The following is a 24,049-nucleotide window of genomic DNA, read 5'->3' as shown; positions in this document are numbered from 1 at the left end:
AGTTTAATAGGGTGAAAAATGTGTATTACTGTAAGTATTATGCAATGTAATAAAAGAACAATGCATTTTTTATATTTTTTATTAAGGTCAATGTTTATATTATTATTATCATTATCATTATATATTTCTCTATTTTACTATTGCATTTTTTTCTCTACTTATTGATTTTTTTGTAACTGCATGAAGGGTGTTACAACCTGTAAATTAAGTTATTTTTAAGTATTGCTACTATTACTCTCTTTCACTTATTTTCTATACTGCTTACCCTGTACAGGGTCACAGAAGGCTTGGAGCCTATCCCAGGAGACTCTGGACACGAGGCAGGCTACACCCTAAATCAATATTAATGTCGTGCTAGTCCACTGCAGGACACAAGCATGCACACACACACACACACACACACACACACACACACACACACACAGAGACAGACACAGATGGACAATTTGAAAATCACAATTAGCCTAACCTGCATGTCTTTGGACTGGAGGAGGAAACTGGAGTACCCCAAAGACACAGATCCAAACCCTCAACCCTGGAGGTGCGAGGCCTCAGTGCTAACCACTACGCCACCGTGCTACCTGATATTATTATTGTTATTGTTGATAGTAGTAGTACAATATTATCATCATTATTATTATTAATATTATTATTTGGGCCTAGTGTTGGATGATACGTCGTATTTATATTTGTGTAGTTTTTCCGGCATTGACCCACATATGATCCCCTTATTTAAAAGTGAAAATCACATCATATTTTATATAGTTTTGTAAAATAAAGCGCCCATTTATATAAAAAACAAGAGTTCGGCAAAAGCACAAGCCAAAAACGTCTTACTTCATTGCCATGCAATAGCGCCCCTTATTATGGAATTTTTTAATAATATCTTTTTTTTTTATACTTTTGATTTGTTAAATAAATATTGGCAAACATCCTCTTAATGAGCTTATATGTGCCTTAATTTCCTGTTAGATACATAGAATAAATCCTAGATAAATATATTTGAATACTAAATGGTACATTTAATAGTTACATATTACAGTTTAAATTTCAATCGCAATAGGTGTGACAATCACAAATGAGTGTTTATCAAATAATACAGCCCTAATTATTATTATTATTATTATTATTATATCATCACCGACAGCAGTAGCATCAAAATGTGCTTTGGTACATGAATATAAATATGAATAGAATCAATAGGTCCTAGAAATGGTCTTCTAAAGCATCTTTCCAAGGTTACTTATTTTTTTTGTTAAATTAGCGGCTAATTGTATGTCAAATCAGCTAGTTCAAAGTCTATTATTGAAACATTCAGAATTGTTACAGTATTCACCCGAATCACCAAATGATGAATATTACAAACAGTGATATAGCGTTACTGATTTTAATCTAAAAGCATAGGATAATTGGGTGAATGTCTCATATAAACTCATAAGTTTTTACTCAATGCCACATCCAGTGCAGTTTCTTCTGATCAAGGTCACTGATCCCACATGCCCCACTCTACCTCTCTAAACAATGCCATTTCTACTTGTATGACAAGTATACGACAGCAACATTGTGCAAACAACATAAATTTGTTCCAAAGCGATTCTCCCAATCAAAACCTTTAAAACTGGGCTTTCCCTTACATAAAAGCATCTTCGCACTACACAAAAACAATATCAATAAGCCCGAAAAATATCAGGCCACTGAGAGTCTTCAAAAATGTGAATACATTTATGCAGGTTAGCGTTTCCCTCAAATTCTTATGAGGATAAGATATGAAATAAACAAGGCTACAAGTTAACCTCTAATAAAGAAATAACAGATGCCAAAAGTAAAGTGCTGACTCAGCTAATGAGTCTAAACTCATAAAATTATCATCTTCAAATGGCCACCATCTGACGAAAAAACAACAACAAAAAAAAACGATAAGAAAATCATGTTGCTGAGGCTTTGTTTGTAGCTCTGAAACCCTGACACACCCTGTGGTGCCCCAAAGCTTCCCAGAGCAGCTGCTCCTTCCTGTGTAAGTGCACTCATGATGCCTGACAAGGGGCCAATCAGCTGAGCGAATGATCTCTGTGGCCTAATATTGACTGAGCAAGGTTCAAGCCCAAGCACCCATCCCCACACGCACACACACACACACACCACTGCTGAGCACAAAGCCAGATAACATTATCGCTATTCCGAAATCACTCAAAACACCTTCTGCGTGCAAAACCTGCAGTCTGGCGACTCACCTTATGGTCTCTGGTAAAGCTGTGTGTGGCTGATGCTCTCTCACTGTTTTAGAGTGCACACCAACGAGTGAGGATCACTCAGGGATGAAAGAGTATCCTACCTCCTCTCTCCTCCTGAATACATTAATGCCCCACCTCCACTCTTCCGGACAATAACGTCCCTCCTCCTTTCATCCACGGTCACACTCCTCCTCTACTCTTCCAAATAGAGCAACACCCTTCCTCCTCCTCCTCCTCCACCTCTCCTGACATGACCCAATGCCAGCAAGTGCCCGGATTAATATACATTAAATCTATTAGAGCTCTGGAACACATTTTCAAGATCAATGATACAGAATCACTTTTTATCTGCTCAAGTGTGCCATGTACTACGAACTGGCATGAATGTTATAAAACTGCAATAGCAAATAAAGGAAAGAAAAAGTGTATGTGTGCTTTAGAAAGAAGGTGATGGTAAAGGAGGGAGACCAATATTTTACCAACATGACTGAGATAGGAGATCTGTAAGATGTGTTGAGTTTGATATTACAGTACACTTTATAAAAACAGAATATTCTTCCAGAGTATTACAGTAGCTTAAGCAGAAATTCTTTTTCATATTTATATTCAGAATCCCATTTGATTTCTAGACTTTGTGTGGTGAAATAAGAAGAAACAGCTTTTTTAAGTAGGCATTTAAATAATTCTTGTTTGTCCTGTTTTCATTTTCAAATGTAAAAACTAACGAACGTACATACTACCATTAGGTGTGTTACTATTAGAAGAGTTAGAAGTAACATTTACATTAGTTTTACATTTTTGGTCATTTTTACTTGCAGTTTCCTGCGATCCTGGTCTGTGTAGTCTAATGCTTGTTAATGATTATCAAGATTATGACATTTGAGCAGCTGTGCAGTCGATCAATATGTTACAATATAGCAATATATAAGTCACACATCCATACCATCTGTGCAGCATTCAATCTGGACCAGTGGCTTAGTTTAAATTTCTTCCATTACAGTTAGTCCCCAACTTACAAACATTCACGATTTACGAATTTCTTCAAATACGAACGGACTGCGGTTCTACTTCCGGTTCAATCACAGAAGTAGTTCACGTGTATTGTATAAAAAATAGACACTGCAGTGCACCAGATACCAATATTTTCAGTTATATACAATATTTTTCAGTTTGTAAGTGAATGTATAAAATGTCAAAAGTCCGGTATATTGTATGTGTGTGCGTGTAGGGGTGCAGGAGAAATTAGTCGGCCTCCCCAGTTTCAATGAATCAGTCAGTAAAGCTGTCCTAATAGTAAATGACCCTAGTTTTGAGAAATTCTTCAACAAGACAAAGTTCACAGTCCAATACGGTGAAAAACAACTCTAAGACAAAATGGTGTCCGGGATTCCCCTCACGATTTAAAGGCTGTTACATTTGTGAAATTAATTTCTTTAGGTACAGCTTCTGTCCACATGATGACAGTGTGAGGAAAGGGGACAGAGATTTAGTTAAGTGGATTGGTATGCTTTACATTGTATATTTGTGTCAAAGGTGTACAAGACTCACTTTGTCGGTGTTAAGAACATATTAGATTTACGAAACGAAACTTGTTCATACGTCAGGGACTACCTGTAGATTTAAAGTCCAAGAATTGATAAAAGGTTGGGGTGTAATTCTGCTCAAATATATATGCCTAGTTTTATTATTCATCACATTTACGGCAGTTTTTAAACTCACACTAGGTAAGAACTAGGAACGAAGGTGTAGCCTGGTGTTTCCGTGACAGGTACAGTACGGTTCACACTTATTATATTGTTTAGGCTAACTTACAAAACATTATGTGGTTGTCTATTGATGAGTAAAGCGGCATGGTGACGTAGTGGATAACACTGTGGTCAGTCACTCCAGTCCTGCTTTGGGTCTGTGTGTTTGGAGTTTGCATATTCTCTTCTATGCTTGGTGGGTTTCCTCCGACAGTACAAACACAAACAGATTGGGCTAAATGGCCAGATTGGTCCAAATAGCCTGTAGTGTGTGAGTGAGTAACTGAGTGTGTGTGTGTGCTTAAAAGATAAATGAGATAATCTGTGATCTGTGATAATCTGTAAAAATTTAATCGAAAGTCTACCTAGAATTTACTGCTTTATTGAGCACCTTATGATATTTCATCATGCCAAACAGAACAGTGGCTCATTTATTAAGTCTTTTGCATATCTTCTTCAAAATGTAAATCATCCTCTTTCCTTCTATTTAAAGAGACAGATGGTTTCTAACTCCACATTTTTAATACTGTGCTTGCCTCTTTATGGAAAAGAATGGAAAAAGGGTGCTCTGACAGAAATGTTAGGTATATTATAACTGTAAAAAGCGCAAGCAGTACATCTCTTAATTATGCTCCTTCATTTCATTCACCTGTATTTTATCCTGGTTGGAGTCACTGTGGACCCAGCGCTTAACCTCGGAAAACACTAAGGAAAGGCAGGAACACACCCTGCTCCTCACAGAGCAACATGCACACGCTCACACACACACACACACTCACAGTTTTCACCTAGGGGCAATATAGCACAGCCAATCCACCAGCTTGAAATTCAAGATCCTAAAGGAAACACTCCACACAGAGAGTAACCCGAGGTTAGGATCAAACCGGGGACACTGGAACTAGTGTGCACATTAAATCAACAGTTATCTATTTCAGGTTTGTCCTAACACAGGAATGTATTCCTGTGTATGAATTCCTGTGTGGTAGTGTGTATTGGGGTGGAGGATTTTCGAGGCTTTTCGTTTGTGAAATATGAAAAAGACAAAAGCATTAAACCAGATAATAAATCATTAAACAATAAACAGTATTTTTATGATCCCTCTCTCTGTCAATGACGCAATGGGAATTTAGTGTCTAACACAACACTTATATTCTACTGGTCCAATTAATACTGAGTAATATGACCTTAATTCAATATGATGATTAATTAAATATTTTACCACATTAATGACTGTTTATTTTGATCAGTTGCTCAGTCTGTGTTTGATTTCTCCTCCATGTTGCTTCCATTTTGAAGACTGGACAGGGAGTCACATGACTAGACAATTGCTAATAAGTTTTAAGGGGACAGTGTATGAACACACACAAACTGGGGAAGTATTAACAGAATTTTAAAATCAGAAATCACAGAAATGAAAAATACTAGATTACACTGGGTAGAGGTTCTTAATTTTAGTTTAAATTCATTTTCAATTAACAGCCCAGCCCTATGCCAATACACTCCTGACCATTGCACTGGTTTGGTAAGATCATTCTTTTGGGTGTAAATTATCATTTAATACAGCAGACAAGAAAATCGCTAGCGTTTTATTGGAAGTTAGAAAAAGAAGAAAAAAAAACTCTGTAGTACAGTTATTAACAATGTTGCTGTGTGCACGTAGTACTGAAAAAGGTGATTATAATGATGATGATCATGTTTTATCACTTGGTTGTGCCCTTTTTGATTGGATTTACTTCTCGTCTCCACTGTCCACCACATTGCGAAATCAATGGTAAGGTAGCTCTTATCCAACCACTGATATTTTAAGATTTTTGGAGAGAGGGAAATCAGTTAGAGCTGAAAATCTTGGCGCTACCCGTAAATTAAAAAAAAAAATTCAGACTACTCTTTCCATTCGGAGGAAGTCAATTCTTAGTCGGCACACAGACTAGCCCTCAGGTGGTCTGGAGAAACTCAAGACTCCTAAAGAAGTCTTTAAATCATGTTCATAAAATATAAAAATATTACAAATTATTTTTCTATGAGGATTTAAGGCAGCATGGTGGCTTTGTGGCTAGCACTTCCAGGGTCCAGGTTAAATTCTTGCCTTAGGTCTATGAGTAAAGTTGCCATGTTCCTCCTGTGCTTGGTGAGTTTCCTTTCAGTACTCTGGTTTCCTCCCACAGACCAAAGAAATGCAAATTTGGCTAATTCATGGCGTTCCCAAATTGCCAGTTGCGTGTAAATACATGTGAGATTGTTGACCAGAGGTCCTACCATGGTCGTAAAATGGGAATAAATACAGTGGTAATCACCATTGACCTCAACTAGTCCCTAGTTAAACTATAGATGTTCCTAGATGGATGGATGTAAAAGGTCTTAAGTAAATCAGTCCTGACAATGTTTATTACTAGATGGCTTTAATGTGTCCTGAAAATGTCTCTTGTCCTGATGACGTCTGCAACAAGTCTTTAGTTTGTACAGTTCCAAAGACGTCCTACAGTCCTACCTTGTTATCACTTGGATATTAGCAAAGAGGGTTTTTTTTTTTATTATTACTTTTTTTTTTTTTTCTGAAAGCTTTCACAGCTCCTGTAAGTCTGATCTGTCTGCAGTTTTGGACATTGGACAGAGAATCAGAATGTTCCCTAAATAAATATAACCCGTCAGCTAAATTAAGCATGTTAGGAACAGAACATGGATGCTGAGGATGTGTTTCCATGCTGTGTGTCACCACATAGTTCCTCCTAATGTTATTGAAGAAATACTGTAGCAGGTAAAGAAAAATCAGGGTGCAAATCCACTTTGTGGCTACATAATATCAGTCATGCTGGCTATACATTCAGGCTGAACAGTTTCATGAACATTCCAGAAACATCCATTTAACTACTACATATTGTTAATGTGGAAAGCGCGAGCTCTGCGGTCATAGTCACGTGATGACGTGTGACTCCGAATTTTTTTTTTTTTTTTTATTCTAAACTGCACCGTTGGCTCTAACGGTTAGAGCCGGTGCTTTTAAATTAAAAGCTATTTATAAAGCCGTTTCAGTTCTTCTTGCTGTCAAACACGTTAACAACAGTCAAGTAAAAAAAAAAAATCCACAGCTGCCTAATGCTTGTAACGTTTTTACAAGCGGCGATATTTTGCTGTCAAGTTACTTTTTACTTACCGAAGTTATACTAATGAACCCCCGAGTCAGTGCACGGCTTCTGTCCAGCAGTCTTCAGCGTGTTCCGTCTGTATGCCTACATAAGCACAGCCATTTTGTACAGCAGAGTGGTCTTATTAAAGCCTCTGTCAAAAACAAGCTACTTTACTTGACAGTGTATGTAAACAGTACGCACCAGGAGCAGCACGCCGGCGTTAACGCTATATCAGCATTATACTACTTAGTACGCTAGTATGTACGTTAGATGGTGGGCGGGGCTTAAATTGGATTCCTGGAGTCCCCGCCCACTCGAGGCAGGAGTTTAAACAGTGCACACAAGTTTGCATGGTCCAAATTTGAGGGCAAAAATAGTTTAGTGTATTATATACATTACTAGCTGACGAGAAAAGAGTGTGTAGAAATAGTTAAAAGGTTAAAGCTAAACACACACACACACACACACAAGCTGATCAGCTGTAATGTAATCAGCTATATTATTATTATTTCAGGTTACAGTACATACAGTAGATGTCTGCCTGTCTGTTTTTATTGCATAACCCTCTGCCTAACTTATTAATACAAAGAAATTAAATTGTGTAAGGTTGAGTATCTCACACATTGTTTACGCTAAGCTGTAATTCTTTTGTCATCAGCGAATCACTTATGAGAAATCAAAAAAGTAGATAGGATACTTTAGCGCTGTTATTTCACTAAGAACTATTCCCAGTAAAAATATGCAGTTAAGCCTTTATAATTTATATAAATCATATCAAGTGTTGGTTTACATTGCAAGTAGCTTATTAGTAGCTTCTAGGTAGATTATTAAATTTGCAACATAACTGTTCATAACATTGCATTTACTAAAGCATTTTAATTTCACTTATCGTGCTGGTTTAACTTCAGGCAGATATCAAAGCACTGCAAAAGTTTGATTAAATTCTGTCCAGCCAATTTTGCATGATGCAGTGACAAAATCTGGCTGGACAGATATCCAGACAGACAGACCATTTTCTGAGACTGGTTTCTGATTATCCAATGTATGAAACACAAATATATAATTGAAAGAGCGACTTCCGCACAATGTACAGACAAAACCCTTCTTTTATTTATAAAGATATGTTAAAAAGTATTTGCCTTTTTAATTATTGAATTGAAGTGTTTCTATCAGGCAGAAGAACTTGACTGGCCCTAACACAGAGCCCTGACCTCAACTCCATCGAGCCCCTTTGGGATGAACTGGAACGGAGATTGCGAGCCAGGCCTTCTCGTCCAACATCAGTGTGACATCATAAATACTTTACAGAATGAATGGGCATAAATCCCCACAGAAACATTCAAATCTTGTGGACAGCCTTCCAAGAAGAGTGGAATCACCATTGACCTCAACTAGTCCCTAGTTAAACTATAGATGTTCCTAGATGGATGGATGTAAAAGGTCTTAAGTAAATCAGTCCTGACAATGTTTATTACTAGTTGGCTTTAATGTGTCCTAAAAATGTCTCAAATAGGTCTCTTGTCCTGATAACGTCTCCAACAAGTCTTTAGTTTGTACAGTTCCAAAGACGTCCTACAGCCCTACCTTGTTATCACTTGGATATTAGCAAAGAGTTTTTTTTATTACTTTATTTTTTTCTGAAAGCTTTCACAGCTCCTGTAAGTCTGATCTGTCTGCAGTTTTGGACATTGGACAGAGAATCAGAATGTTCCCTAAATAAATATAACCCGTCAGCTAAATTAAGCATGTTAGGAACAGAACATGGATGCTGAGGATGTGTTTCCATGCTGTGTGTCACCACATAGTTCCTCCTAATGTTATTGAAGAAATACTGTAGCAGGTAAAGAAAAATCGGGGTGCAAATCCAAAAAGAAGAGTGGAATCTGTTTTAGCTGTAAACTCCATATTGAAGTATATGTATTTGGATACAATGCCATCGCAGGTTTGGCTAAATACTTTTGACCATATAGTGTATGTTATGATTTATCTAAAGCGCAATGTCAAGAACCTGAAAAATAAAATCGCCTAAATAAAATTATTTTAAACCATTTTTGCTTTAAACAAATTTAGCCATGCTACTTTGATCTTCAGACCTGATTCGTGACAAATATCACAAATTTATCATTGTACGAGGGTGAGTCAAAAATTATCCGCAAATGGCAAATTTCTGTAAAATTAACTATTTTAACTTTCAGACTTTTTGCTGTCTTTATCAGAATCTTTCACTGCTTTCAGGGGACCAAACAGGGCAAAGTCTAATGGAGCAAGACCAGGACTATAAGAAGGATGCTTTAGTATCGCAAAACGAGTTAGAGGCGTTACTCGCAGAGTAATGATATTGTGGGCAGAAGGGTGTGGACGTGCATTGTCATGCAAGATCACAATGCGCTGTGAAGGATAGCAGTCCTCTGTGTTTAATATAAAGTTTAGTTTTCAGCTCTTTAATAAGCATCCTGCTGTAACGAGCACTGTTGCTTGTTGAACATTTTTTCTTATAATGCTCTAATTCTGGCCCTTGAGGATTCCAAAAAACTGTAAGCATCAATTTTCCAGCTGTTGGTTGACTTTTGACCTTTTTGTTGCTTGCCAATTAAGAATGCCATTCCATATTCCAAATCCGACGTAGTATAAACACATACAGGGTGGTCCAAAGTTTTGGATCCATAGGCATCTTTCCTAATATAAAATGTTATATTTACAGACCCAATATGTCCCCAAAACTAACAAGAAGAGAATCAGACCTAACAAGCCTTTTTTTTTTTTTTTTTTTGAGGTCATCTAAAATCAGCAGACTATCAAAATCATCTCTGCATGAAACAACATCAGTTCTGAGACATTAGGGAATGTTCAACGTCCTTGTATTCAGTATACAAACATGCTGTGGAGTCAGAGGCTGTCGATTTGAGCATTTGGGCCACTTTGTATTATCACACTATTTAATTTTTGTTACTAGAGATAATACTAGTGTACTATTTTAATAGACAGAGGACAGAATGCAGGACTAGAGAACCCATTCAAAATCTTAACACCCAAATGGTACCCATCCTAAACTCATCTTCAAAGAGTTTTAAAGTCCATAAACATACATTATGACCTGACGGCCAGTCTGGGTGCCCACTGTAAAGTTTTTGTGTACTGTATGTTTTGGTGTAAGGTACTTTAATTTTTGACTGTGAGCATGTGACCCGAACATTTTTGGAAGATGCTGGATCCAGCTGCTCATAGTATCAAAAAGACTCTTCCTTTAGATCATATATAGTACATACATAAATTCACAATTTCCTTGAAAATTCCTGGAATTTAGACATTTTTGTGAAGAGGTGGATAATTTGGCTGCAGAAAGTAAAAGTCCTGCCACATATTTGGTCCAAACTTTAACAGAACCAGCTGAATCTAATGAGTACAGCTCTACAGCCAGATAGGCAAGAACTATTTCGTGACATCACCTGTTTTATACACACTGGGAATTATTTAATATTAAATAAGCGTCCCTTTACTAGAAGCACATTCATGAACATTTTAATCATCCAGTCTATCACACAAGACAAACAATACAGGATGAAGCAGCACAAAAAAAATCATCCTAGATTTGTTAGAATGTTACAATTATTTCTTTAAAATATAATCTGAGTAAGGTAAAAATCACAGTGTTCAGAAAAAGTGTTTAGAAAGAAAAAAACAATCTCAGAATTTATAACAGCCAGAATTGAAAAAAACAAACAAAAAAAACAATAGTAATAACATTACTTTATGACACTTGAATTTACCCAGAAAAAAGGCTGAGAAAATCCTACAAAGGCAAATATTGTTTAATCTCCATCTACTGTTGATGAGCATGATGACAAATAGTAACATTATGAATCACATTAGGAATCTTTTGGCTTCGCAGAAACGTTCAAAGTGGGGAAAAAAATTAAAAGAATAAAAAACACCTTACTGTAAAGTGCATTGTGGATTGTGAGCAACAAAGCAACCAACCTGGTCATCCAGCAAATATCTCACATAGATCATGTATCGGCTGACAGCTTGGACATGGCTCTGATGGCTCAATAACATCACCTGCACTTCTGTTGGTTGCGTTACTGGCTAAATCTTGCAATTTTTGGTCTTGGAATGATTTTTGTGAACATCTTGCAATTTTTTTTTTTTTAAGATCTACACATAGACTTACATCTGTTGATTTCATTTACCTTGCTTTATTAAAAGTCATGGAACTGATCACACAACCAGTCCACACTAAACCCATATAACTGGATTAAATTTGTCTGATTAAAGCTGTCCTATATGATGATGCTACCTACAACTAGTCTGCTTCATGCTTGATTAACACTGCAAATTTCTCCGAGACAAAGACGCTGTGCCAGACTGACTATTTTTCCAGCTTAATGTTCTAACTTTTCCTTCACCCTGGCGCCGGGCTACCACGGAGCGTAAGATGCACGCCAGGCCCCGGACGAGGACTTCGTCCCCTCCTCCTCCACCCGTCTTCGAGATCTCGACCCAAAACTGCTTCGCCCCTGTTCGTGAGACAGTACATGATGCGCTGATATTTGGAGACTCCATCGTCCGGCACGTCCGTGCTACCACGGCTAAAGGTAAGGTGCGCACTCGCGGTTTACCTGGTGCTCATGTTCTTGATGTCGCTTCACAGGTGACCGCGGCCTGAGGGAGAACATCGTAGCTGTGGTCCCTCATGCTGGCACTAACGACACCAGGCTGAGGCAAACGGAGATCCTAATGAAGGACTTCAGGAGCCTGGTTGAGAAGGTCTGTAGCAAATCACCCACGACAAGGATCATCATATCTGGACCGCTTTCCACATTTCAGCGAGGAATCGAGAGGTTCAGTAGATTATTTACCTTTAATGAATGGTCAACAACAGAGATTACCCTTTGTTGAAAACTGGAATGTTTTCTGGAAGCATCCTAGGCTCTACCACACTGATGGCCTGCACCCTAGCAAAGCTGGAGCAGCGGTCCTCTGACAACATCTCCAGGACACTACGAACCATCTGACTGGCGGTAAGTCATACCTTAGATTCCAATCATATTAGCAACATTTTAACTCACCATACTGATAGATGCGTACACATAGCTTGTCCTATAGAAATTGTGTCATTAAATTCGCTCGAAACAATCTAATAACCAGAAAAACAGAAAAGGCCAAATAAGTAATCGAAATGGGTTTTTTGATTAACTCTGACAAAGTGTTGATAGTAGGAGACTTTAACATTTATATAGGTGATGATAACAACACTTAACCACTCACATTTATGGATTTGCTAAATTCCTTTGGGGTTAAAAAAAATATAAATAGAGCAACTCACCGCTTTAATCATATGCTAGATTTACTTATATCCCATGGTATAGATGTCTCTAATATAGAAATTTTACCTTAAAGTGATGATATCACAGATCATCACCTCCTGATATATACTCTACCCGTAGAACAGATTAGCTGTGTCTCCCCACGTTATCGATTTGGTGGAAATATAAATCCGACTACTAAAGACAGATTCACAAGTAATCTGCCGGATCTGTCCCAATTTCTTATTACAGCCCTAAATGCAGATGATCTAAATGAAGTGACTAGCAGCATGGCCACTATTTTAACCAGTACATTAGAAACTGTTGCTCCCATCAAATTAAAAAAAAGTCAGAGATAAAACACTTGCACCATGGTACAATAGTCTTATTCGCGCCCTAAAGAGAGCAACCCGTAACCTCGAGCGAAAGTGGAGGAAAAACTAAATTAGAAGTTTTTCGAATTTCGTATAAAGACAGTATGTGCAGCTATAGACAGCCTCTAAAAGCTGTTAGGCCCGAGCATCTGATAGCAAGAATCAGATTCTGGATTCTGCTTTATGATGGTTGAGACTCTGTTGATTCTGGTTCATCTCAAGTATTCTTCCAATTGCCTTCTCAGGGAGTTTTTACTTGCCACTGTCGCATTCACCCTTGGCTTGCTGATCAGGGAAATCTCATTATTATCTAGACACATTTTGAATACTTTGAATTGAATACTTTGACATACTACTAACATGAACCTGAGGACAACTGGGGACATCCGGCTGACAAAAAGCTGAAAGACTCGACAAATACAAATGGTCAGTATTTACACCAGGCAAGTATTTGAAAAAGCTCTGATGAAGTGATAAAAAAAAAAAAAGCCCTGGATGTTCTCCTACATTAAAATAAAAGCAAAGAGAAGAACAGCTCTCTGTATCTTTAAAACATAATTTTATTTTACAAGATCAATGTATTCACTCTCTCTGATTACTCTAGTGCAAAATCTCTCACTCTGTTGCACAATGTTTGAACACAGTGAGTGTATGGTTTTTCACGCAGTGGTTTGGCACTTTGGAGTTTTGCATTGATGTGCTGGTTATGTGGTTGGAACACTTGTGTTGCTCAAACAAAATGTTTGTAGCCTTCAGGTAGTTGTACAGTACGTCAGTGCTAAAGAAGTAACTGTCCAAAAAAAAAAAAAAAAAAAACATAATCAACTATTTACTTTATGGCCTTGCATGTGCTTACAGAACTGCATTCCAACACAAGGAAAAAAAGAGAAAAAAAATCCCCATTAACATCTCATTTTTACATGAATAAAATATTTTTATGAAAAAACATCATCCCCACAAGAAAAGATCTCGTTATTACATGAAAAAAAAAATTGCCCAGAAAGCGTTTTATTTCTACAAGGTCTAGTTACTACATGAAAACAAATAAGAAAAGCATGTTACTAGAAACCTAGCAGTTAGGGGTATTCTTCACATATTTATATCATAATTGCAAAATGGTTTTTATTTCATAATAAACAGCTGCTTTTTATATCTTATGATACCAGAGATGTTTTCAAATAAGAATGAAAAAAGTTCTCAGTGTTTCTTTTTGGCCAGGCAGTGTACTAAAAGTCAAATGATTGGCCTGATTAGGCAAAAAAATAAATAAAAGTAAAATAATAATAATAAAAAAAATAGAGTGTGAGCCAACTAGAATTAGGTTAAGAACTGTGCAACATACGAAAAAAGTGTCAACTGTGTAGAAGAAATTAGGACAAAAAAAAAACGTGAAATTTGTTTTTAAAAAGTATGCGCATTTCCACATGCACAAAGCAACAAGAACTCACGGGATTGGGACTAAACAGCTGTGTGGCCTTAATAAAACAATTATTATTAAGACTTTAAAAGAGTAATTAACAGAAAAAAGGCTTCTTTTTTCTAGGGAGGATAAAGATTAGACTTGGAAAAAGGTCATGTGGTCTGATGAGTTCAGACGGTGCCCACTGTACAAGTATCTGGAGACAGTGTCACATTATGATCTGGGGTTGCTTCAGTTGGTCAGGTCTAGGCTCAGCAATGTTATGTTGCAAAAAAACAAGCCGATGACCTAAATGTATTGAATGACCAGGTTATCCCAACAGTGGAGTTGGTCTTCGGAGCATGGGGAATTATTTTCGCACATGACCTGGTCACCACATTGTGTGCTTTAACCTAGGCTAAACTGATTGAATGAAATATTAGTGTGAATGTTTTTGGTGGTGTTGTTTTTTTGGACAGGAAGTGTAATAACATGATGCTTTTCTTTTATAATAACAAATGTTTTTCTCATAATAATGTTATGTTTACTCCTAGAGACTAGATGCTTTCTCATAATGACAAAATGATGGTTTATGAATATTCTCTCTATAGTTTGTAGACGTTTTTAAATGTTCATCCTTTTTCTTTCCATTGTGATTATTGATCTTTCCTCATTGTAAATGCTCATGATATTATTTTTCTAACTCAAACACTATCTAATACCCTTCTGCTAACACTCTTGCTCCTGGCGCTATGTCTTTCTCCTGTAATGCATTCTAACACCCTTTCTGTAAAACTAAACACTTGTTGAAAATCTCTTAAAGGCCCCAAGTACAGTACCAAATATCCTTTCCACCTCACCACTATTCCAGATCAGACTTAATCTAAACTGCTGTGAACCAACGTTGAACAGTAAACATAAAGTAAAATGCGACCTCTTTTGTACATGCAGCTGTAGACAAATGGAATATAAATCTTGATATAACAAAACATGTACTGTAAAAGATGTCTGGTCCTAGCAAATACACTACAATACATGCTCTCAGTGTGCTTCCTGTGATGTCAGATGTTAATGTAATAAACGAGACACTAAAAGCTTCCAAACTGAATTCTCCTTGAAGAAATCAAGAGCGAAATGCGAAACGGAAACCCCTTAAACAAAACCAGTAACGAGAAATGAGAATATTTTATTAAGAAGTTACCCCTTGTTCCAAATAAAGCTTGCTTCTCCCTAAGACACCAGCAGATGTAAATGAAACAACAACAAGATCCTATAAAGAAGCGATAACCGCCTAAAACAGGAACCAAAGACCTATAAGAGATTGGCATTAAACAAACAACTTTATCAAAACCTCACACTAAAAAAAAAACAAGGTATATTGTTCAATACGTGATATTTAAAAAAAACAAAAACCTCTAAATACTGCAGATTGTTCCTTCCTCAAATGATCCCTATGCCAGTCGGCTGAGCACTGAATAGTAAATAGAGGGTTTTTAAGGCAACTTGTATTTGTTAAGCTCCATTAAGATCCAATCGATTCCTTTTGTTAGCAAAATTACTGCCACCAATTAAAGCCTCGAACTGGTCAAGACAAACTGAAGGATGTTTCCCCATTGTATATTGGAGCATGTTCGGCGCCAGTGCCGTTCCCTAAGGGTCATCGCACTCAGTTGTCTATCCTTGTTCATTTTTTTAGTAACGTCCCTGTCGTGTTAGGTTGGAGGGACAGAAAAGAGCCGCTCTAGGTTCGTCAGTCTTGATGCGAGTTCTCCACGGTTCCGCGTGTAAGAGGAGTTGGAGGGATGTGCATCTTCAGGATGTTTTCTGCTTCTGGTTGCAGTTGCTGTCTGTGCCGGAGAAGTCGCTTGCTGGCTCTGCTGACTGCTTCTGGTTTTCCTGCGGTTTCTCACGTGATGATCTGCACTTCACGGGAAGCACTAGGACCAGCAGCACGCAAACCACGTGCAGACAGTAATAACAAGACCTAAGGATGAGACAGAGAGAGAGAGAGACAAAGAGAAAGGTTGCAGTACCATCCCGAACCATTTATAACACTTCAGAGCAGGAGGATTCAAAATTTGGTAACATTTGTAAAGGTGCAGTTACAGTCACAAATAAAATGTGAAGTTACCTCATACCGCTTCGTTTGTGACTATACATTTTTTTAAAATAGTACAAGTGTACATCTTTATTTATTCCTACAGTATCCTCGTCCACAAGCTTTATACCGGTCCTTAGTCACATGACAAACTCTACTCTGAACAGATCAGATACGTCTCTAAACATCTGCATTCTTCGCTGTTCAGTCATGTTAAAGATAACGCTGTTCCTAATTGGCTTTTTTAAAGTCACAAAGGATAAATTAAATAAAGAAAGCCTTCTATTCTGACCGCTCTTGCTCATTCAGTCTTGACCAAAAGAGAGTTTTCTGTCTCTCTAGCTAAAATAAAAGAAACACAGTATCTGTTGCAGAAGTTGAGCTGATTCATGTTTAAAAACTGAAGTCTGGTGAAACACTTTGTGAATTGTCTTCTATTTAGAATTTCGAAATTAAAATGAAAAACATACTTAAAATACTTTACACCTTTTTTTTTTGTCCACCACAGTGCATTTTCAGATCTCTGCCTATGTTCCTTTCTATCTTTCCGTACCTTTCAAGTCAACCTGCACCCCAATCATTTATTTTTGGGTTGCCTCTTTTTTTTCCTTTATAACCTTTTAACAACGCTACAAATTAAATCCATAGATTTCCTATGTAATCTAGATAATGTAGATATGGGCCATTAATTCAGATCTTACCTTGAACACGAGCACTAAGACCAAAGAATTACAGAGACAAACCATGATCTCCTTTTCACCTCTGTCATTATTAATTGCCCTCTCAAGCCATATTGGTTTCCGTTCTGTTGTTTAGTAAAACTGTACTCACCAGTAGAACTGCAGTGAAGGTGCCACTGCCAACGCTACGAAAGGTACCACTGTGTAGCATATACCGATCTGCGTGCTGGCCCACGTGATCACGTCATAGATGAGCTTGTGTATGGAGGAACCCTGGAAGTGCTCCCTTACGTTATGTCTTACCTGAAGCAAAAAGATTGAAGAGATGTTTAGCATAAAGAAGAAAACTATGTCTGTCTCATCAGTATTTTATAAGTGAGCTTAGTTTAGCTTTTCACAAAAATGAAATGAATAATAGATCACTGCTGTTTGGGAATAACAAACAGATGATATGTTCCCTCTTTACCGAGTTAATAAGCTTTGAGGTTCTCCGCTACAGATTATATTGATGCAACATGACATTTAAAGGCCTTTTGCTGCTGCCTGTCTGTTTGTCTGACACTGAAAGATACCTCAGTGAGATCTATTAACCCAGTTATTGTCAAACGGAAGACTGAAGCTGCTTTGGGTATCAAGGCTTCAGGGTTTTTTTTATGATAAAGTTAAAACACAGTAATACATTACAGTGTAAAAGTATTCGCTCGCCTGCCTTCACGTGCATATGAACTTAAGTAACATCCAATTCTTAATCCATAGGGTTTAATATGATGTTGGCCCACCCTTTGCAGCTATAACAGTTTCAACTCTTCTGGGAAGGCTTTCCACAAGGGTCAGGAGTGTGTTTATGGGAATTTTAGACAATTCCTCCAGAAGCGCATTTGTGAGGTGAGACACTGATGTGGGACGAGAAGGCCTGGCTCTAATTTATCTGCTCTATCAGGTTGAGGTCTGGACTCAGTGCAGGCCAGTCAAGTTCTTTTACATCAAACTCGATCTTCTCCGTCTTTATGGACCACGCTTTGTGCACTGATACACAGTCATGTTGGAATTGGTGTAGGGATGTTTTTCAGGAAACTGAAACTGGGCTAGGCCACTTACTCCCAATGAAAGGAACTCTTAATACTTCAACGTACTGTATCAAAACATTTTGCACAATTTTATGCTTCCAACTTTGTGGAAACAGTTTGGAGTTGTTCATATTGTCATGTTGTTACTGAGAAACATCATGACCAGCACCATGCAGGACAGACGAGCTCTACAGAGGGTGGTGCGATCAGCTGAGTGCATCATCCACACCGAGCTCCCCGCATCCGGCCTGCACTCAATCTACAGCAAGCGGTGCTGGACCAAGGCCAGGAAGATCATGAAGGACCTCAGCAACTCCAGCAATTGACTGTTCTCTCTGTTGCGGTCTGGAAAGAGATTCTGCTCCCTGAAGGCCAACACAGAGAGACTGAGGAGGAGCTTCTTCCCGCAGGCGATACAATCTTTCTCAATCAGTACACCACACACTCTCTCAATCAGTACACCACACAGGACTAATACCATTTTTTAAACATCCACAATTATGACATTGTCTCTTCGCACTCATCCTGGACATACATGGACACATTCATGAACACTTACATATTTATATTTTAATTTCTTGGATCATTGCACACAAGTCACTTTCATGCATATTTGCATATTCTCTTCCAAAGACAGTGTCATACAGAAAAGTTCACCAGTTCACCAAAAATCTATGTTCCTGTGGAAGCACATTCATATAAACCTGTTCAGTCAGGACTACTAGAGTCCTAAAACTAATCAATCAAAATTGGAAATTCATCCGCACTGTTGCATAAGAGTAAATTAAAAACCTTGTCTCTTTCTAACCAACTATAGAGTACTTACTGCCCGGGCTGCCAGTGTCATGGCGATGCCCGTGAGGAAGGTGAGGTAGTATCCTGGGTACACTCCGTGCCACACGGCAGACAGCAGGAAGGTAGCTACTGTCGGGTTGTACGGACAGCGCTCATAACACACTCTGGAACCGGGAAATAAACAGCATAGTCTAAGATCTAGCACACATCCTGAAGGCAGTAAGAGAGTATTTACATTCACAGAGATTTCACCTTTTAAGCCACTGTGCTGTCTGAATGTTCCAGTTGTCGATGAATGTCTTAAAACTTGTTGCAAACTGCAGGGGGGGGGGGGACAAGAATACATAGTTCCTGCTTAGAGACAAAAAGAAAGACAGTGTAATGGACCTGAACTTGATCTTCTTATACTGTACCTCTATTTCCAGTATTCTCAGGTTTGATATCAGGTCCCATCTTGGAGTGCCATCTTTGTGGTAGCCATTAAAGCCAAAACCAGCAGCATTGTTTATCGCATCAGCTAAAAAAACAACAACAACAACAACAACAGAGCAAAAGAAAATAAATTATTCAAAAATATTATTTTCTATTATAGTATATAAGACTATACATATAAACTGTACATTAAAAATATTTGTGAAGAAATTATTTGGGGGCACGTAAGAATAACAGAACACATCAAGGTGGCTTTTGGAATTTGTGTCTGTTTGTTTGTGCGCACATCACGTAAAAACTAATCTGAATGGGGTTTTCACGTCCATTTGGCTGAGCTTGAGATAACATAGTAGTAGTTAGCACTGTCGCCTTGCACCTTCAGGGTCTGGGTTCGATTTCTGGCCAGGCTCGAGCCCCATCTCTGTGTGCATGGAGTTTGCATGTTCTCCCCGTGCTTGGTGGGTTTCCTCCAGGTACTCCGGTTTCCTCCCACAGTGCAAAGACTTTGTACTCCTCAGGACTGCAACTTTGCTTTTAGTGGGTAATCCTTTTCTATACCAGCAGTTTTTTTTTTTTAACATTTTTATTCATTCCTTACACTGCATTGTAATACAACATACACATGCAGTTCCCTTTCTGAACACAAGAGGGTAGCAGCACATTAACATAACTAGTAATACAAGCAATGAAAAACAACCACTACTTTTATATACTGAGCAAAAGCTGCTTCACTTACCGAGTGTCCATATAAAGTAGTACTTGGGCCGTAAGCTGAGCATGGACAGGTAGAGGTAGAAGATGCGCAGGTAGATGGGCTGGGAGTTGATGTATGGGTCTTCAATGATGCGCTCCACGGGACATATGCGGTAGAAAATTAGGTAGACCAGAAGGCAAATGGCGCAGGTGCTCAGCTTTATCAGTACGTCTCTCTGAAAGAACACAAAGCCGCAGTCAGCATGGGGACTGATCACCTGAACCTAAATGTCTAATCTATAAAATAACAGCTCAGTCATATTCAATTCTAAAGATCTCCAAGTGCTAAGTTTCCCCAATATGTTGGTTAAATTCCCAAGGATGCAAGTTCCTAGTTATTGTAAAATAACACTAATTGAATCTGTATCCTACTGTATGCTTATGTGAAAAACAAGCTAGAACACATCCAACAAGGAATTATAATTGAGCTCTAAATCTTTGCTTAATTTATTTATTTCACATGTTTATAGCTTTAAATAGTGGTAATGTCTTACCAAAGGTTTCTGCTCACACTATATTTAAATAATAAAAATCACCAACTAATTAAATTTATTATACTACAGCATGTCAATGTTAAAACAGCCTTGGCAAAAGCAATATTATTGCTCCTTTAGTAACATCTTACACAGCATACGGTGGATTATTTGTCTGACAGATGTACATTTAACATTAGTGCTAATTTTGTCAGCTATTTTAAATTTTAATCTTAGTCCCGTTATAAAAGTCCCTGTTAGATTTTATCATATTCAGTCGATCTAGTTTTAGTAAGAGGAACCCTTAAGTATTTTAGTCTAGTTTTAGCCAATAAAAACATAACATTTTAGCAATAAGATTATTATTATTAATTTACCCTACAGCAAATCTAGTCTAGTCAAAACCATTTTAAAGATTTTTACAAAATAATTATCTTAACATTTAAAATGCATCTTTTCATCTGATGTTTTCAGCTAATTATATGTATTTTTAACCATCACAACAACTGCTGCATGTCCACCTTTTTAACTACGAAACAATAAGAGCAGTATGGACAATATACACTCACCTAAAGAATTATTAGGAACACCTGTTCAATTCCTCATTAATGCAATTATCTAATCAACCAATTACAGGGCAGTTGCTTCAATGCATTTAGGGGTGTGGTCCTGGTCAAGACAATCTCCTAAACTCCAAACTGAATGTCAGAATGGGAAAAAAAGGTGATTTAGGCAATTTTGAGCGTGGCATGGTTGTTGGAGCTGGACGGGCCGGTCTGAGTATTTCACAATCTGCTCAGTTACTGGGATTCATTTCTAGGGTTTACAAAGAATGGTGTGAAAAGGGAAAAACATCCAGTACGCGGCAGTCCTGTGGGCGAAAATGCCTTGTTGATGCTAGAGGTCAGACTGATTTAAGCTGATAGAAGAGCAACTTTGATTAAAATAACCACTCGTTACAACCGAGGTATGCAGCAAAGCATTTGTGAAGCCCCAAAACGCACAACCTTGAGGCAGATGGGCTACAACAGCAGAAGACCCCACCGGGTACCACTCATCTCCACTACAAATAGGAAAAAGAGGCTACAATTTGCACAAGCTCACCAAAATTGGACAAAGTTGAAGACTGAAAAAAATGTTGCCTGGTCTAATGAGTCTCAATTTCTTTTTGGACATTTAAATGGTAGAGTCAGAATTTGGCGTAAACAGAATGAGAACATGGATCCATCATGCCTTGTTACCACTGTGCAGGCTGGTGGTGGGGGTGTAATGGTGTGGGGGATGTTTTCTTGGCACACTTTAGGCCCCTTAGTGCCAATTGGGCATTGTTTAAATGCCATGGGCTACCTGAGCATTGTTTCTGACCATGTCCATCCCTTTATGACCACCATGTATCCATCCTCTGATGGCTACTTCCAGCAGGATAATGCACCATGTCACAAAGCTCAAATCATTTCAAATTGGTTTCTTGAACATGACAATGAGTTCACTGTACTAAAATGGCCCCCACAGTCAGCAGATCTCAACCCATATATATATATATATATATATATATATATATATGAATTTACACACTTGGACTGTTATCGAGGTAGCTCCGGAAAAAAAATGGGCCCAAATATAGGCTCTTCTCTTTGGCCCAAGTAATACTGCTGTGATGACGAGTTAAAGATGATTGAGCTTGTAACGTCCTGTCACTGTGTGAGCAAACTACTCCAGATATGCCGTGTGCCCTGATTCCTAGAGGCTACTCGTGCCATTATGAATAAACACTGTATCGCAGCGGATTGTGGCGAGAATTAGATGTTGCCGAAAAAAAAAGACATATTTTATTAGTTTTTATTTTTTAAATCACATTTTAGTCTCATCATCAACAATATTGCATGCTGATTCCGTCACTGTTTATTGATATCTGTGACATCTCTTCATCGTCTTGTCTTAGTCACAGGAAAAAATGTTGTCAACGAATATTTTTCGTCATTATTTTCATTGACAAAATTAATAGTAAATTTACATAGATTAACAAATTTTAGAGTGTCAGCACTTTGTAAAAGTCATTGTCGTTTTACGTTTTTCTGCCATGAACACTTGTGTTAAGAGCAAGCTTTGTGCCTTCAAGGTTTCTTTTTTTTTTTTTTTTTTTTTTTAAAACAGATTAGTGATGCACGGCTGTCAATCTGTCATAAATGAAATCTGTAATCACAACCTATTCCTGTGGTGTAAGAGGAATAAAACACTTCAAAACGTGCTGTTACTTGACATAACAACGTTCAAGTTAAACTGGGACTTTTGGCAATTTTTCATAAATGAAGGCATAAAACCTATTTACTTTCATAGAAGACTTCATGAATTGTACAGTGATAAAATAATTTGAATAGTGCAAACATTTTAAAAAAGAGCCCATTTTTTCGTAAATGACAATTCTAGCAGACATTCAGCAAAAGCAACACCTAATCTTTTAAAAAAATAAAAAAGGTTCAAGCCATTTCCACCCGTTTGGGATTTCCTGGGAGGCCAGCATTTCAGATGTAAAGCAGGCAGTCCGGCATACTGAAAAAAACTTTTTACCTTAATTGTATACAAACACTAGTGAACCCCTAAGATAAGTGCATTAAGGGATTATACAGAAAAATAAAGATTGTTTTTTACACTCATAAATGTGTTGTGTGCACAATCAAAGACCCCTTGGAGTTTGTTTCAGTAATGTTTACAGAAAGTCTAATCTATAAAAAGCTCTAGAGTCTCCTAAAACACAGCATGCACGATGGTACTTATTTATCTATCTGATAAGCCGGATAAGCCTGTGCAATCTGCTTAAGGAAAGGCAAATACTGAATGTGAATACTGAATAGATATATATTTATATTAACATTGAAAGAAAGTTCTATTTTCTGAAATATCTGTTTTGCACTTTGTATATATTCAGCAGCTAAGTCTTTACATATCACAGACAGAGCACCAAAGCACCGTCAAAAGATGCCGCAAAGGGATTCGGATGTGATTGGCTGATTTTGTACAGAGATGTGCTTAGCTGATAATGCTTGAAGATCGTCTCGGGTTACTTTGCTGTAACCCTGTTCCCTGAAAAGGCGGGAACGAGATGCTGCGTGAAAACACTATGGGAAACATTTTGTCATGTTGCCGGTTGTGAAGCATGTGTGTATCAAACACGCCAAATTTTTGGCTTATATAACCTCGGTCGGGTGACGTCATCAAAATGGCCCTGACTAGCCCAGGGGCAAAGTCTAGGCAGGATGGGGAGAATGACAGATTTTCGATCCTATTAGAGGGGCAACGGCTATTTAGAAAAACCATCTTGAGTGTCAGAAACCTGAGGCGCTGACTCTAGTGGTTCAACAAGGGGGCACAAGCCCGAGGACAACTTTTCCTGCAGAAACTCGGATTTCCCTGCTTCGTCATGCACCAACTTTCAAATACAGTGGAACCTTGGATTACGAGCATAATTCGTTCCGGAAGTGGGCTCATATTCCAAAACACTCGAAAACCAAATTTAATTTTCCCATAAGAAATAATGGAAACTTAAATTATTCGTTCTACAGCGGCCCCCCCA

At 37.9% G+C, this 24,049-nt stretch overlaps 2 protein-coding genes across 10 annotated transcripts in view; both read right to left on the bottom strand.

Annotated features, from left to right (window-relative positions):
- kidins220a (kinase D-interacting substrate 220a) overlaps positions 1–7,343 on the bottom strand; it is a 65,662-nt gene extending 58,319 nt beyond the window's left edge. For 5 of the 9 annotated variants that reach the window (XM_053509291.1, XM_053509288.1, XM_053509289.1 and 2 more), the window contains exon 1: positions 7,128–7,322. The gene's annotated coding sequence lies outside the window, so the exon portion shown is untranslated. Of the gene's footprint in view, positions 1–2,231; positions 2,308–4,755; positions 4,777–7,127 lie in introns of those variants that run through there. The other 4 variants (XM_053509285.1, XM_053509293.1, XM_053509287.1 and 1 more) reach the window with 4 other exon arrangements.
- A 5,980-nt stretch (positions 7,344–13,323) lies between these two features.
- mboat2a (membrane bound O-acyltransferase domain containing 2a) overlaps positions 13,324–24,049 on the bottom strand; it is a 61,701-nt gene continuing 50,975 nt past the window's right edge. The window contains exons 8-13 of the mRNA XM_053509492.1: positions 19,989–20,181; positions 19,234–19,337; positions 19,073–19,137; positions 18,852–18,984; positions 17,110–17,261; positions 13,324–16,164 (exon numbers count right to left, since the gene is read on the bottom strand). Coding sequence (XP_053365467.1) covers positions 15,993–16,164; positions 17,110–17,261; positions 18,852–18,984; positions 19,073–19,137; positions 19,234–19,337; positions 19,989–20,181 — 819 coding nt within the window. The 3' untranslated portion in view covers positions 13,324–15,992. The remainder of the gene's footprint in view (positions 16,165–17,109; positions 17,262–18,851; positions 18,985–19,072; positions 19,138–19,233; positions 19,338–19,988; positions 20,182–24,049) is intronic.

Source organism: Clarias gariepinus, chromosome 13, assembly GCF_024256425.1.
Source record: "Clarias gariepinus isolate MV-2021 ecotype Netherlands chromosome 13, CGAR_prim_01v2, whole genome shotgun sequence".
NCBI classification, from domain to species: Eukaryota; Metazoa; Chordata; class Actinopteri; order Siluriformes; family Clariidae; genus Clarias; species Clarias gariepinus.
The sequence above is the reverse complement of the archived record's forward strand: the minus strand, read 5'-3'. Positions and strand labels throughout refer to the sequence as shown.